General features: G+C 39.2%; 3 protein-coding genes across 5 annotated transcripts in view; 2 read left to right on the forward strand and 1 right to left on the reverse strand.

Annotated features, from left to right (window-relative positions):
• The window catches only part of LOC132098201 (AP-3 complex subunit sigma-1), a 7,688-nt gene extending 2,062 nt beyond the window's left edge, over nucleotides 1-5,626 (reverse strand). For 2 of the 3 annotated variants that reach the window (XR_009422846.1, XM_059504397.1), the window contains exons 1-5: nucleotides 5,400-5,623; nucleotides 4,529-4,620; nucleotides 4,306-4,417; nucleotides 3,520-3,591; nucleotides 3,335-3,442 (exon numbers count right to left, since the gene is read on the reverse strand). Coding sequence is in view for 2 of the 3 variants with exons in the window: in XM_059504397.1 (XP_059360380.1) it covers nucleotides 3,335-3,442; nucleotides 3,520-3,591; nucleotides 4,306-4,417; nucleotides 4,529-4,620; nucleotides 5,400-5,468 (453 nt within the window). In the remaining variant the exon portion in view is untranslated. Of the gene's footprint in view, nucleotides 1-1,607; nucleotides 1,650-3,334; nucleotides 3,443-3,519; nucleotides 3,592-4,305; nucleotides 4,418-4,528; nucleotides 4,621-5,399 lie in introns of all 3 variants that reach the window. The other variant, XM_059504398.1, reaches the window with a different exon arrangement.
• LOC132098197 (spermatogenesis-associated serine-rich protein 2-like) overlaps nucleotides 1-16,211 on the forward strand; it is a 197,900-nt gene that overhangs the window by 35,615 nt on the left and 146,074 nt on the right. The gene's annotated exons all lie outside the window — the stretch shown is intronic.
• On the forward strand, nucleotides 8,778-14,228 carry LOC132097278 (cysteine dioxygenase type 1-like). Its single transcript, XM_059502903.1, has 5 exons — nucleotides 8,778-9,035; nucleotides 9,701-9,778; nucleotides 10,654-10,811; nucleotides 10,886-11,055; nucleotides 13,764-14,228. The coding sequence occupies exons 1-5, from the start codon at nucleotides 8,866-8,868 to the stop codon at nucleotides 13,791-13,793; spliced, it is 606 nt and encodes a 201-aa protein (XP_059358886.1). The 5' UTR covers nucleotides 8,778-8,865; the 3' UTR covers nucleotides 13,794-14,228.

Consider the following 16,211-nt stretch of genomic DNA (forward strand, 5'->3'; position numbering starts at 1 on the left):
ATGATGATGATCACAGAACAGCAGATCAGTAACACTCTGGAGTCTGATCGTGTAATCAGCATCTGCTTCCTCATACAGCAGGGTCTGCTTTAATCACAGACTAGTTCAACTGACACTAACTAATCAGAACAAGTACACCGCTGAGTAAAGACTGACCGCCTGCATGCGGACGAATGCTCCTAAAGCACCAGAGTCGTGAGGCCTGAAGAGTCTTCATCAGACACTCAGTCTTTACTCTGTTCAGCTGGAGCAGTGCATCATGGGACAGCGCTCAGACAGACACCGAACAGCAGGACAGATGAGAATACTGTACTTACCCTCCATCAGTGAGTGTGTGTGCGTGTGACGCGTGCGTGTGTGTGTGTGTGTGTGTGTGCCCGTGTGAGTGTGCGTGTGTGACTCGTGTGTGTGTGAGTGTGCGTGTGTGACGCGCGTGTGTGTGTGTGTGCGTGTGTGACGCGCGTGTGTGTGTGTGTGTGTGTGTGTGTGTGACGCGCGTGTGTGTGTGTGTGTGCGTGTGTGACTCGTGTGTGTGTGTGAGTGTGCGTGTGTGACGCGCGTGTGTGTGAGTGTGCGTGTGTGACGCGCGTGTGTGTGAGTGCGTGTGTGACGCGTGTGTGAGTGTGCGTGTGTGACGCGCGTGTGTGTGAGTGTGCGTGTGTGACGCGTGTGTGTGTGTGTGTGTGTGTGCCCGTGTGAGTGTGCGTGTGTGTGTGAGTGTGCGTGTGTGTGTGAGTGTGCGTGTGTGGCGCGCGTGTGTGTGTGCGTGTGTGTGTGAGTGTGCGCGTGTTCTGGATCTACTCTCGTCTCTAGAGGATCATGATGTTCACACAGATCTGCTGTAATCTAATCTGAGGACAGACAGTCTCACAGCGGACCAAACGTCACACATGGGTTTAACACGCTTCAGAAACTCTACCAGCCAAAAGACTTCTTTGAAAGAAAGTCTTCAGCTCATCAAGCCTGCGTTTATTTGAGTACAGCAAAAACAGTAAAAATCTGAAATATTATTCCAGTGTAAATCATCTGTTTTCTGTCTGAATCTGTGTTAAAGTGTAATGTATTTCTGTGATGCTCCGCTGTATTTTCAGCATCATTCCTCCAGTCTTCAGTGTCACATGATCTTCAGAAATCATGAAAATATGATGATTTACTGCTCAAGAAATATTTCTGATTATTATCAGTGTTGAACACGAGTACATTTTTTCAGGATTATTTGATGAACAGCATTTGTCTGAAATAGAAAGCTTTTGTAACATCATATACCATTCAATGATGCTGAAAATACAGCGGAGCATCACAGAAATAAATTACACTTTAACACAGATTCACACAGAAAACAGCTGATTTAAATAGTAATAATATATCACTATTTTACTGTTTTTGCTGTACTTTAGATCAAATAAATGCAGGCTTGATGAGCAGAAGAGACTTCTTTAAAAGAACATTAGAAATCTTACAGTTCAGAAGCCTTTGACTGGTGTATGAAACATCATCAGGTGTGTGTGTGTGTGTGTGTGTGTGTGCTGGATCTGATGTGGTCTGTGTGAGCGTCTGTCGGTCCTCAGGAGGTGTGTGTGTGGGGGGGGGGGGGGGCTCAGCAGTACCTGTGTCTACCTGTCCTGTCTGGGACACTGAAAGACAAAGGTCTGCAGAAAGAGAGAAACGCACAGAGCTGGAGACAGTCAGGAGAGAGTGAAGAGAGACAGTTACAGCAGCTCAAGATCAACACACTTCATCCAGAACGACCCAAACACAGTCAGCCACAGACAGTTTCTCAGATATACGCTCTACACGTGTCCCTGCAGCACAGAAGCAGTCCAAATACACAACAATACACTGTACCAGTCACAATTATACATCTCTCTTTTATGACAAAAATCATTCGGATATTAAGATAAGATCATGTTCATCAAGATATTTAATAAATCTCCTACAGTAAATATATCAAAACTTCATGTTTGATTAGTAATATGCATTGCTAAGAACTTCATCTGAACAACTTTAAAGATGATTTTCTCAATATTTAGATTTTTTTGCTCCCTCAGATTCCAGATTTGTAACAAACCAGACATCACTGGAGAGATGATTTATTCAGCTTCAGATGATGCATACACCTTAATTAAAGAAAATTAACCCTTACGACTGGTTTTGTGATCCAGGGACACAGATTACATATTCATTCTATTTTTACTCAACCTAATTTTCATTATTTAATGTATGTTTGAATAAATCTGCCATGAAGGCAAGTTTTTATTAAAGCCAACTGTTATTTAACAATGAGTTAGAGTATTAACCCTATCTTGTAGACCTAAAGCAGTGATGTAAATGTGTTTTGTGGAGGTCTGTGAGGAACCAGACTCTGAATGAGCCTCTGCTGAAACCTCAGCGTTTCACATTCATTTGTGCCTTTTTTTAAGCAAGTAGAGAAAAATGTAAATTATATCCAGTGTGTGTGTGTGTGTGTGTGTGTGTGTGTGTGTGTGTGTGTGCGTGTATACACACACACACACACAGAGTTCACTCCAATGCAATTCAACATCAGAATAAACACAGATTAAGAATCAGTACTGACAGAAAATAACACATTGCCTTCAACTTGACTAGTTTGGGTTTAAAAGACACTTAATATTCATGTTAAAGATTATGGATGTGACACTATCAGATGAGAACTAAACCAGAACTGAATCACTGGAAACATCCTTCTCTTCCTCAGTGTGTGTGTGTCTTGTGTTCTAGAATAAATATCTCAACATTCTGGATTCAAGATGCATTCACTGTACAAGTGACATTACTTAAGATATTATATCTTGTTTTCTGTAATATATTATATATTACTAAATGTTGTTTGTTTTTGCTTAAAACAAGCAGAAATATCTGTCAATGGAGCAAGAACAATGATTTAGTTTAGCCTTGAATTACCCCATTTACAGATATTTCTGCTTGTTTTAAGCAAAAACTAACATTTTTATTTTATTTTTAAAAACAAGATATAATATCTTAAGTAATGTTACTTGTACAGTGAATGCATCTTGATTCAGTAATATTGAGATATTTATTCTAGAACACAAGACACACACACACTGAGGAAGAGAAGCGTGTTTGCAGTGTATTGTCTTCTTTATATCTGAACTGAATCGGATTATTCTCGGCTCAGTTATTGATCTGATTATGACTCTGTCGAGCTGCTCTGAAACGATCTGTGTGCGGATGGAAATGATCAAACGGATCCTGCTTCAGACGCTCACGATGCAGATCTGATGTTGGACCGGGGCATCACAGAACAGAAGGGCATTCTGGGACATGCGCATGCAGCAGACGGAGCCGCTCTCACCTCAGACTTCTCCATCTTTCCCTGCGCCTCCACCTGCGTGATGATCTCGCTCATGTTGGTCTCCAGCACCATGCCCCCCATCACCATCTCCGCCAGGATGTTGTGCACCTGCGGACACACAGACGGTTCAGCGTCCCGCGGCTGGTGCTAATGCTAGTGCTAGTGCTAGCGCTTGCGGGCCTCACCTTGTCCAGGTGGAAGATCAGGTCCAGCTCACACACATTCTCAAAGCATTTATCCAGTGTCTCCACGAACACCTGCGACACACACACACACACACACACACACACACGGTTTCAGAGCGAGTCTGAGAGTAACTCCTGCTCTCTCACTACTGTCTTGTTGCTTTGCTAATGTTTTCAGTGTTTCTTAAATCAAGATGGGTTTACTGGAGAAGCAAAATGATGGAAGATACGAAGTCTTGTTTTGGGAGTCACTGAAGTGGGTTTCTGATTAAAACTAGAACACAGGGTTCAGAAACCTCAACAGGTTTAGATTCTGTAGCCACAGATATTCGTTCTGGTTTGAAGTATTAACTTAGATTTGTTCAGTTAGACAGAAAACTAAACAACACTGAGTTTAAGTTAGATGTGTCTTGATTTGTTTTTATTGGGGGAAATTAGATTTAGTCTTTTTGTGATGCATGCAACGTTTAATGAATTAAGACTTTCTACTCTGATGTAAGAGCTTTTAGGGCCTGTTAATTAGTGCAGGAATGATTAAAGACTCTTTGTGTGGTCTGATGGAGTGTCTCGTGAGTTTTAAAGCCTGAATCGATCTCAATCATCTCTCTGTTGTCTTCTGTAGAGCTGCATCACAGCTGACACTGAATTAGTTTCATAAATGATTAATGAACTGAACTGAATACTGACAGGAGAACTTGGCTTAGTCTCATAGTTAATGAGGTTTGCGTCCTTGATTCAGTTATATATGATCTGTTCTGTATAAAGCGCAGTGTGTTTGAGTGTGACCTGGATCAGGTCCAGAATGCCCAGCTCGCTCTCGGACGAATCCACACAGAACACGAAGTACAGCGTGGCGTAGTGTCTGTAGATCAGCTTGTTCTCCGAGCCGCCGATCAACCTGAGCACACACACACACACACACACAGTGAGCAGAGACGTCAATCACGTGGCAGCAGCAGAGAAACACTGTGTGTGTGTGTGTGTGTGTGTGTGTGTGTGTGTGTCTTACAGTCCTCCCTCCAGGAAGTTGCAGACGTTCTCGTCTCGTTTGGAAACCAGATGAAAGGTTTCTCTGATGATCTGCTGCTCTGTGTCTTCGGTCTGAAAGGAATAAACAGAACCTCAGAAAGCATCAGCAGTTCTTCACAGTGAGCAGCAGGGGGCGCTGTCTCTAGGAGTGAAGTGAGCTTATAATAACACTACTGTCTTCTGGAGAGGCCTCTCATAACCCTGTGTGTGTGTGTGTGTGTGTGTGTGTGTGTTGTTCTGGAACACACACAAGCCGCTCACAAGAGTCTGTGAACATGAGCCTGTAACTCGAGAGTGACCTCTGACCCCGATCACATGTCAGGAGACAAAGAGCGCTCTTCAATATTTCACAGGCTGCAGCCGCTACACACACACACTAACACACACTCACACACTAACACACTCACTCTCTCTCTCTCTCTCTCTCACACACACACACACACACACACACACACACACACACACACACAGAGGCGACAGCGGCAAGGAACCGAAACTCCATCGGTGACAGAATGGAGAAAAAAACCTTGGGAGAAACCAGGCTCAGTTGGGGGCCAGTTCTCCTCTGACCAGACGAAACCAGTAGTTCAATTCCAGGCTGCAGCAAATCTCTCTCTCTCGCACACACACACACATAGATGACACGCTCTCAAACACACACACACACACACACACACACACTCTCTCTCTCTCTCTGTGTGTATCTTCCTGGTCTAAATCTAATATTCTTCATGATAACTGATTGAAGGGCATTTCTGTAATAACAGCCCACACACATCGTGCAATACACGGTGACGTGTGAATCAAACAGACACGTAATTAAGCGATAATAATAATAATAATTTACTCACATAATGCTCGTAGAACTTCGACATCCGTGGTTTGCCATGATTATTAAAGATCAGAATGGCTTTAATCATGTTCAGCGCTGAGGTCGAGTCCAGCTGCCGCTGAAGTCGTCGATGTTAGAGACTGGTATTACAATAATCAATAACTAATAATCGCAATCTGACACTCAGGCGCACAACAGAGCGGAAGAGCGCGCCGGAAGCTGTCAACAAGCGCAGCAGAGAGACTTCCGCTACAGCGAGAGCAATGACGCAGCGACACTGTCAAAATAAAAGTCGTGCCAGTCTGAGATTGATTTACACATAATTGCGTAGCGCGCAGATGGGCTACTTAAATTAATTTAATTAACTAATCTGTGTAAATGGAAATGTGTAATTAATTAAATACGTATTTGTATTGTATGTTGCTGTTCTTCACTCAAGATTTTCATTTATTATCCCACATGTGGTTAATTGGAAAAAAAGAACACACTATAAAATTATATGACATATGTGTTTTATTATGTAAATTTGTTCAAGCCTTCTTCTGTGTATTATTATCGGTGAATCCCGTGTTTTAAACTCTACAGGTGAAAAAAGGATATTACAAAGAGTTTGGCATTAGTGTCTTTTTCTCATATATGGAAGTCATGGGGGGCCCAGGATCTGTTTGGTTACCACTATTGTGCCAAATATATTGTTTTGTGTTCAACAGCAGAGGGAACCTCATACAGGTTTGGAACAACAACAGAATTAACATTTTTGGGTGAACTGTGTCTCTAAAGCAGTGTAATAAAGCTGCTGTTGTCATTTGTGTTAATAATGTAACCCTAACATCAGAAAGTTAACAACTCACTGTCCTTCACCAAATCACTTTTGTAAAATAAATAAGAATTAATGTATATATTGAATATATACGGTCAAGACTATTCAGTTTATTTGTTAACTTTCAAAGTTTTTCAGGTAGGTTGATTTTGTATGATCTTTGTTCTGTTGTAGCCTAATTTGTGACTGTTTACTTATCTTTAGTAAGATTATTTTTGCTTAGGCTGCTTTTATTTTTTTGTGATAGGTTAATGAAATTAGTAACAAAACTTATTAAATTTCAGTGCATCAAGAATTTTGATATGGGATAAAAATCCTATTTAAAACTGTATATGTATATCATTAATTTTGTTGGGGGCCCTGCAACAGATCATAGCCCGGGGCCAAATGAGGTTTAATGTGGCCCTGATGACATGGTGAAAAATGACTGAAGGAATAATACTGAAAGTAGGCTAAGATGAATTTTAAGTGGCCCATTCAGAGCGGATTCGGGAATCTTATAATTAAACTATTTTTTACATTTGATTCAGATTGGGACTTCAACACAGATTCTAAAATCTTTTAATTCAGATCCTCACATGTGCTTTACTGAACACCAACCAATCATGCTTTAGAATAAACACATCTACACAACTACACATGCTTGATGTATTTCTTTTATTTCGTACTGTGTACTATTGTATTCACAAACACAAACTCTTACAGTAAAAAAAGTTTGCTTTCAATCGTGCATTGGTGTTTACTGTGAATCTGCCAGTGACTTGTGTCTTGTGTAGAAATGTAGACAGTTCATGAAAGAAGAGCTTTAGGATTTGAATATCTGTGTGCACATGATATATCCAGAAATATAACATTATGGCAAAGGTGTTTGTTTGCAACGTGAGACAAAAGTTTGCTTTTGTGATGTGTTGTGATGTTTTGAATGTGGTGCTTCATTTAGCAACAAATGAGAAACATTTTGCATTTTGTGTGTGCAGTTCTTGGGTTTGTGTGTAAAGTATTTTTTTTTAAAGAGGCAAAGTTATGAAAATGCGTGTGTGAACAGTTCGAAAAAACGGAAAAAGTTGTTTCAATGCATGTTTTGACAGAGTTTTAGTTGCATTTACACCTTTCTGACCACCAGGTGTCACCAGCGTGAGATGTTTTCAGCGCTTCGACGTTTGTTTCAATTGATTCAAAGCTTTAAAATATGGAGGGCCAAACTTTTCAAAAATAAATAATTAAATAAATAATAAATAATAATATTTATTTATGTATTTATTCATTTATTTATGTTTTTAAATATGTATTTATTCATTTATTTATTTAATTTCCAGTGTTATGGTTGGTGGCACGTCACTCAGTCAAATCAAACTCGATTTCTTTGCTCTTTCAAATTTAGGCGTTTTTTTTCTTTCTTATTTCGCATCACGAGCTATGGCTTGAGGATGGTACAGTAAAATATCTGTTGTTGACTCTTGTAGATGAATTTATCAATCAAACGTTGACTATGATTTAATTTTAATACTAGTAGAGATAATTTTAATATCCGGGAGATGTTGGCTGAAATCAGTGCTGTCAACAATAGTAACGTTGGCTTTATGCGCCTGTTGCACGCTGGATGCGTAAGCAGTGCACGCAGAGCAGAAACAGTACGCACTCATTATTCTGTTCACACTGACAGCTTCTCTCGCAGGTTTTTGATCCAGAACAATTCTGACTCTCTAATGCATGCCTCTGAATGCGGTGTGAATACTCTGAGTGCGCCGGAAAAAATACACGCTGCTTATGCTCTGTTAATTAATTTATATTTAGATATTTATTTATGCATTTATTTTATGTGTTTAAATTTTTCATTATGTATTTAACGATTTATTTATATATTTCAATATTTATTTAATTATTTAATTTTGAGAAATTTGGTCTTTCTTATTAAAATAATGCTCGTTTCTCGGGTTTTTTAGGAAGTGTTGATGTTAGTGTTTATGAACTGGGTTTATTTCCCCATGATCCATATGATGGCGTTCAAACTAAAACACTCGATAAAACAGGAACACTTTAAAATGCACAATAACATTCTGAAGCTCTAAAACAAATCTTTGTAAGCAAGTAAATAAATAATACATATTTTCTCAGAGTTGTGCTCACTTTCTTGTCATGTTAAGAGAACATTTCTAAAGAATCTCATTCATTTCTAAAAGTGCCACGTGAACAGACAAAAAATCCCCGATTCTCATTAAAATGAAATATGACTATGTCATTATTTTATTTTATTTTATTTTTTTTGTATATGTTAAGATAATTCATAGATAGAACTACTGGTTAATATGAAGTTAATAATAATGTTTGAGGAAAGTTAACCCATTGAATAAAGCGGGTCAATCCAAACTGTAATGGGGGAGGTCAACTGTTAAAGATCAATAAACAAACAAATGATATTTTTAGTCTCTCATGTATTGGTTTGTTAAAATTAATGGTTTATTAAAGTCTTCTTCATAGCTTAAAGTGCGCGTTTAGATGGTTTGTGCAGAACTGCTGTGATTGTAGTCCGTGCAGCCTGATCTGATCTCATGGTAGCGTCCATCAGAGGAGCTCTCTCTCTGTCTCTCTCACTCACACACACACACACACACACACTCTCTCTCTCTCTCTCTCTCTCTCTGTCAGACACACAGCAGCGCTGGAGATGGAGCACACCGAGCTCGTGAAGCCCGAGTCTCTGGAGGATCTGATCCAGACTCTACACAAGATCTTTGAAAGCGACAGAGTCAATGTGGAGGAGGTGCAGAGCATCATGGAGTCCTATGAAAGTAAACCTCACGAGTGGATGAAATATGCCAAATCTGACCGGTACAGGTAATCATCATTAACGATATTATTACTGTTAATTATTATCCTTAGGCATTTATTTCGAGATAGTTCATATTATGCATATGCCTTACAATCACAAGTGTTTTGTGTGTGTGTGTGTGTTCGTTTGTTTTTAACATAACTGAACAATGCAACTGAAATTAAGATGTTAATTCCCTGTTGCACACGGTTCAGTCTCCCGCAGAGCATCAGATGTAAACACCAGCAGAAAGCGCTGCTGACGCAAACTGAACGTGAACTGGGTTTTAACGAGTTAACTTTTAATCCAAACATCGCTCAAATGATTTTCTTGTTTTAAGGCAGTGCATTACTGGGTCTCGTATAATCATGGGCCTACTATTACTCGGTTTGAAGGAAAAGTGTAGTTTTCCCTTGTTTTTGAGTGGATGCGCTGCGCTCGCTGGAGTTCTGCCTCCGCTGTGGGCGTGGCTTCTCTCCAGGGGGCGGGGAAGACGCGGGCCAATCAGAGCCCGCTGTTCCTACGGTTTCATCAAGCGCTCTAACCACCGTCTTTCTGCACTGTTCCAACAACAGCCAACAGTATCTGTCATCATGCATTATTATGAGTCCCCAAAATCAGCTCAGCTTACAAGAAGGACAAATGTTTGAGAAAAAAATAACACTGATTAAAGTCCCTTGTGTGTTTCCAGATACACCAGGAATCTTGTGGATGAGGGAAATGGAAAGTTCAACCTGATGATTCTGTGCTGGGGTGAAGGACACGGCAGGTAATGTTCATGTTGTGTTCGGTCTGTATTGACCTTTTGACCTGCAGGATCCTGGAATCACCAGGGGATCAATGACTGAACATTCGTCAGTGGATTAGAGATATTAACAGACAGATAACGGCCTGATAGTAGAGTCCAATGTCTTGTGATTAGTCCGGTCATAAAGACAGATAAAACTCACAAATGCAGAGTAGATTAAATCACAGGTAAAATAAAAATGTATATCTTACAATTCTGAGAGAAATTTTTTTCTGTACCGGTGTTATTAAAAAATATTAAAGATAAGATCACAGATCATATGAAATCTGTCTCAGTCTTTGCCAGTTTCCTTTAAACCACTAGATTTGACCCATTTGTCAGTTTTTAATCTCTTCAAATATATGATCAAATTCAGCATGATCACTTATTCTTCTACATATTTTAGAAAGGACAGGTCCAGATAAGTATGCTTTTTAATTATTACATATTATTATATTAATGAACATTATTTAATCCATATTTTATTTTCACAAACGTGATTTAAAACATTAAAGTGGACACTTTCTGTGTATGAAAAATCCCTTTTGTAAATGTAAAGGTAATATGTGACTTGACACATTGTAACTTAAAGACTGAAGATGAATTGGGTTAATTGATTATTTTAATGTGTCCCTGTTACAGTGTAAGTACTGTGTGTTTACTATATGGTTAGAGTTACTTGCATGTAATTATGCATAATTTATTGTTATTATGTAACAAAGCTGTGTAATAGTGAATGTAAGAAGGACACAGTGAAATGATGTATGTTGATATGACTTCCAGACCCTGTCACTTGTAGAGCGTAGTGAAGAAAGCAAGGACTGGTTGTGAATGTGTTGTGTTTGTCTGGACTGCAGCAGTATCCACGATCACACGGACTCGCACTGCTTCATGAAGCTGCTCCAGGGTCAGCTGAAGGAGACGCTGTTCGACTGGCCCGACCGCAGGCTGCAGGGCGGCATGATGCAGAAGTCCCAGCGGGTTCTGCTGGAGAACCAGTGCGCTTACATCAACGGTGAGAGGAGAGCTGAGCCTCGGGGAGGACTGTGTGATCTGAGAGTCTGACCGGGGGCTCTCTCTGTGTTTCAGACTCCATCGGGCTTCATCGAGTGGAGAACGTGAGTCACACGGAGACCGCCGTCTCTCTGCACCTCTACAGTCCTCCCTTCCAGACGTGCCAGACCTTTGACCAGCGCACCGGTCACCACAACACCGTCAGGATGACCTTCTGGAGCAAGTTCGGCGAGAGGACGCCGTATGTAAGTCATCTTCACGCTCCGTGTCTCCACTCTGAAACAAATATACTGAAATATGTGACCCCACACCACAAAACCAGTCATAAGTGTCCATTTGTGAAGAAACTGAGATTTATGCATGAAAGCTGAATAAATCATCTCTCCAGTGATGTGTGGTTTGTTAGAAATCTGGAATCTGAGGGAGCAAAAACAACTAAGTCTTGAGAAAATCATCTTTAAAGTTGTTCAGATGAAGTTCTTAGCAATGCATATTACTAATCAAACATGAAGTTTTGATATATTTACGGTAGGAGATTTACTAAATATCTTCATGAACATGATCTTATCTTAATATCCTAATGATTTTTGTCATAAAAGAGAAATGTATAATTGTGACTCATACAATGTATTGTTGTCTATTTCTACAAATATAAGTCTGTGCTCCTGGGGCCGGTTGCACCAGCTGTGCGTAAGTTATAACTTAGCCTAGTTTTGACGTAAATGGACACTAAGTTACGACTTACGGACTACTAAATATTTTTGCGTTGCACCATTAAACTTAGTTTAAACAACTATACGTTGTAACTAAATATTTACGGAAGCCTCTGTCCATGAATAACGGTCGGAATAAGATGTCAGCCAGATTAGATCACATTGATGAGCTCGTATTTGATCATGAAGAGCCGCAAGTTCGTCAACGAGTTTTACGAGACGGACATCATCCGTTGGATATTTATGATGATGTCGACATATATGCTCGTTTGCGCTTTAAAAGAGAGGGCATAAACGGATAACGCACATGATAGCGTCTGATATTCAGCACGAGACAGACAGAAACGGCGCTCTCTCCCCAAGCCTTCAAGTGTGTGTTGCCTTACGTTTTTTTGCAACTGGATCAATGCAAAATGTAATCGGCGATTGCATACAGATTCATAAATCTACAGTATGTAGAGTGATCCGCAGGGTGTCACTAGCCTTGTGTCGCCACATGAATAACTACGTGTGTTGCATTTATTTTGTTATGTCCTGCCAAATCTCACCTTTTTTCCGGTTTGTGACAGATGAGTTTAATTGGCTTTCAAGGACTGTTTTGTTTTCTTTGTATCCATTAATTAAAATAAGAATTTCTTCATGACTGAAATTTTTCTTCCTGTTTCTTTTCTCCTCCATGTGTGGGATAGATATTTTCAAAGTGTAATGTTTTGAGTTCGATAACGTGTGCTTTAATGTCTTTTTTTAACTTTCAGTTTAGGCCAGTCAAGAATGAGTTTCAAATTACGCGCTGTTCAGACTATTTCCTATTTGCCTATTAGAAGGCTTGTGATTGGGTTAAGAAAAATAGACGTCATTCTATGCGACAACGCATTACTTTACGGAGAGCTTACAACCTACTAGCTACGTTCTGCCTTAAGAATAAATGGTGCAACCGAATAAAGTACAGAGTTAGTTATAAACTAGCTAGTTGTTACTAAGCCTCTAGTTTGGACTTTACGTTCCAGTTTAAGTAGAACTTACGAACGGCTGGTGCAACCCTACCCAGATGACTGCTTCTGTGCTGCAGGGACACGTGGATCTGAAATACATCTGTGAGCCGTTCTGGCAGAATGAGTGTGAATGTGCACGGTTTAATTCTGAGCAACAGAAAAAAGAAGTGAATTTGAGGTTTTCACAAAAATGAGTTCATTAAGCCCTCTTCTAGCGAGATCCCGATGCTCCAAAGAGTAATTAAACCTCTAAATGATCTTTATTTGTATCTTTATTTCAAGTTGTAGGTCTACTGCTGAAAGCACTTCATTCCAGCTTTGTGAATATTAATATTGAATTATCAATCATGAGTCTGAACCAGTGAAATATTTACAAATGTTTTATGCTATATTCAAATTTTCCAAGCAAGTTAAATTTGAAACTATATAGACTAATAAAAATGACAAACACAACAAAATTATTCAAACTAAAATTTAACATGAAGCAGAAAAGCTAAAACTAAACTCTAATTGAGAACAAGCTTCAGAGAGTGCGTGAAGGCGGTGTGTTACTGAGAGGGTTGTTCAGTCAGAAAGAACTGTGTGTTCTCTCCGTGAAGCCAACATTCCTCCACCCGGTGACGTAGCGTCTGTTTGCTGCAGATGTGTGGAGCGGAGGATGTCTTCCACATGTGCTCCACACCGCGCTCACAGCACATGAGCTCTCCTTCACCAAGAATCACACACAGAATGCTAAACTCCTCACATCTCTCACAAAATAAAGCACTGCATTCAGAAGATCACAAACACCTCAGCTGTAATATTACAGTTGTTTTCATCTGCACACACACAGAACAGCAGAAACACACACCAGATCTACACACACACACACACACTACTTCTCAGAGTTTGACATAAAGTCATAAAACACAACACACAGTTCTCTGTGTAACACGGTAATCTAACAGGAATTAATATTAAGGCAAATGTTTGCTTCTGAGATGAGAGGCGTTTTACATTTTGTGTGTGGTTCTTGGATTTGTGTGTAAAGTAAAAAAAAAAGGAAATGGTTTTTCAAATGTGTGGAAGTAGTTCCTGTTAGATTTTTGTGTGTTACATCGAGAATTGTGTTTTGTAAAAAGAGTTTTATGAAATTGAAAACTTGAATAGAAGAGTTTGAGTGTCAGCTTTCAGAAACGGTGTGAGAAGTGAAGATCTCGTGTGTCATCGAGCTCTTTTTGATGGTTTCTGTGGTGTTTTCTCTTTCAGGCGAGCAGCGTTTCACAGGAGAACAACTGAGACGAGAGAAGCACGACGGAGCTCGATGGAAATCTACGTTCAATTGAAACCGCAGTGATGTTTAAATCTTGATCCAACTCTTCTTTTAAAGATGGGCACAGGAGGGTCTCGCTGGTGATTAGTCTCGTAATCGTGGCCTAGTTTAGGTCTGAATAGACGCATTAGTCCAGCCGTTCTCCCAGCATTCCTGTGTAATCATGCTTTTGTACACGGCTGAAGTGTGTCCTTCATGAGAAGAGTCTGTTCTCCAGCAGAACACTTGCTCTCCGTCTGTTATTCTGTCTCCAGATCAGCCTTGGAATAGAAGAGTTCATGTTTATGAATCAATGTCTCCTGGAACAAATATAGTCTCTGCATTTGTAAACTGGAGCTTTTATTTAAAATGGACCTGAATCTTCATTTGTTAACATTGAAGTAAATAAAACATTTCCCAGATGTTGTTTGTTGTGCCATGACTGACACTGTAGACCTCTACAGATCTGATTTCAGCTTACACTGATGCGTTTGATCTGAAGAGACTTACATGCAGAGGTGGGTAGAGTACCCAAAAACTGTACTCAAGTAAAAGTAAAAGTACTTCTAGAAATATTTACTCAAGTAAAAGTAAAAGTACTAGTCTTGAATAGTTACTTGAGTAAGAGTAAAAGAGTATCGGATAAAAAATCTACTCAAGTAGTTAGTTACTAGTTACTTTGGGTCATATATACTGTACTGAGCCTATTTTTATTTAGATATATAGATAAAATGTATGTAATGTTTGTGTGTGTGTATAAATGTATATATTTCATCAGCCTTTACTCCAATTTATGTAATTTATTATAAAACCCTGTCTGTTTACTTAAGTAACAGATATAGGTGTCATGCCATAACATATTTTTAATACGACTGACTTTATATTAAATGTGAAATAAATATTGCTACTAATCTTTCATTGTTCAGAAAGAGAGCAAATAACATTTACATTATTAAAGATCATTTTCACTGACAGTCTAGATTTCAATCTCTCTCAGAAACTCCCATTAAAATCACTGAAACTGTTAACACTGTGAAATCAATATCTTAATTAAAGATTCGTACACACATCTGCACTTTGTTGTTCCTGCGAGAGAATTCGCCAGAAAGAGGTATTCAGTCAGTGAGCGAGTGAAGGAAGCACCGGCATTTTAGCGATGACTCATCTGAACGCCTCTGATTGGCCAATGCTTTAATAAGCTCAACAGAATCATGTGTGATTGGTTATAATGCGCATCGCTGTAAAAACACATCTATCTCTGGCTCAGCGCCAGCAAGCGATCACAGATCTGAATTTAGCAGCTGATGATATGACTCGCTGAACGTACTCGCACCGGTGTGATTGTATTAAAATTAATAAAATCTTAATCGGCTATTTTTTGTCTTTTGGAAGCTGCATTCAACTTGACTCCCTTCTGTTATAAGCCACACACGTACAACAAACTAATGTCACAGTGGTATCGTGTACTGTAATCGAATGTAGCCCAAGTTATTACCTGTTAAACAGTAGACAGCACACGCGGTGTTCATCTAATAAGGATCTCCATCGCTAGCAAATAATAGCCTTTGCAGATTTCAATTCAGTGCAGTTCCAGCCACGTTTTCAACGCTCTTTCTGTTCTTAAACGTTACAACTCCGAGTGAACCGCTTCAGACGCTCAGCGCGTGCGGCAGGGAACTGAACGACTCATTCAAACTGATTCACGAACCAATTCACTCGTTTGCCAATTGGTTTGATCAAGCCTTTGAACAGAATTGACTCAAAAGAATGAATCATTCACTAATGGGCATCGCTCATTGCCCAGAGAAAAGTAGACGGCGCGTTTGGAATAAACTGAAGCATTATAACATTTATTGCATTAAGATAAAGTAACGAGAGGAGCGTCGCCCACAGTAACGAAGTAAAAGTACAGATTTTTCCCCCAAAATTGACTCAAGTAAGAATATAAAGTACCCATCTTTAAATATACTCCGAGAAGTATTCGTTACCCCAAAAAATTACTCAAGTAAATGTAACTCGTTACTACCCACCTCTGCTTACATGTCATCAGTTCTTGATTTGTTCGTTTCTCAGATGTGCATTTGCTTAAAGAAATTAATCTCCAACACAGGCTTCTTACAGTAAACTAAAACCTACTTAAAATGATTGTCAACTGAAATAAAATAATATATAAATAAAAAAACTTCAACTTACGTTATTTCAGCTAGTCTCCAAGAAAACATTTATTATTTTCATATTGCTTAACTGTTGTACTACATCTGTAAATAAAAATGAATAGCAACTATACAGACATATTTAAATGCAACAGACAATAATTAAAATTGCATCAACACAATAAAATGACTAAAATTTTAACTAAACTATACCTTAACAAAACTTCACTTAACTAAAATGTGCTTGAAAGC

This window comes from Carassius carassius, chromosome 21 (assembly GCF_963082965.1).
Source record: "Carassius carassius chromosome 21, fCarCar2.1, whole genome shotgun sequence".
Lineage (NCBI taxonomy): Eukaryota > Metazoa > Chordata > Actinopteri > Cypriniformes > Cyprinidae > Carassius > Carassius carassius.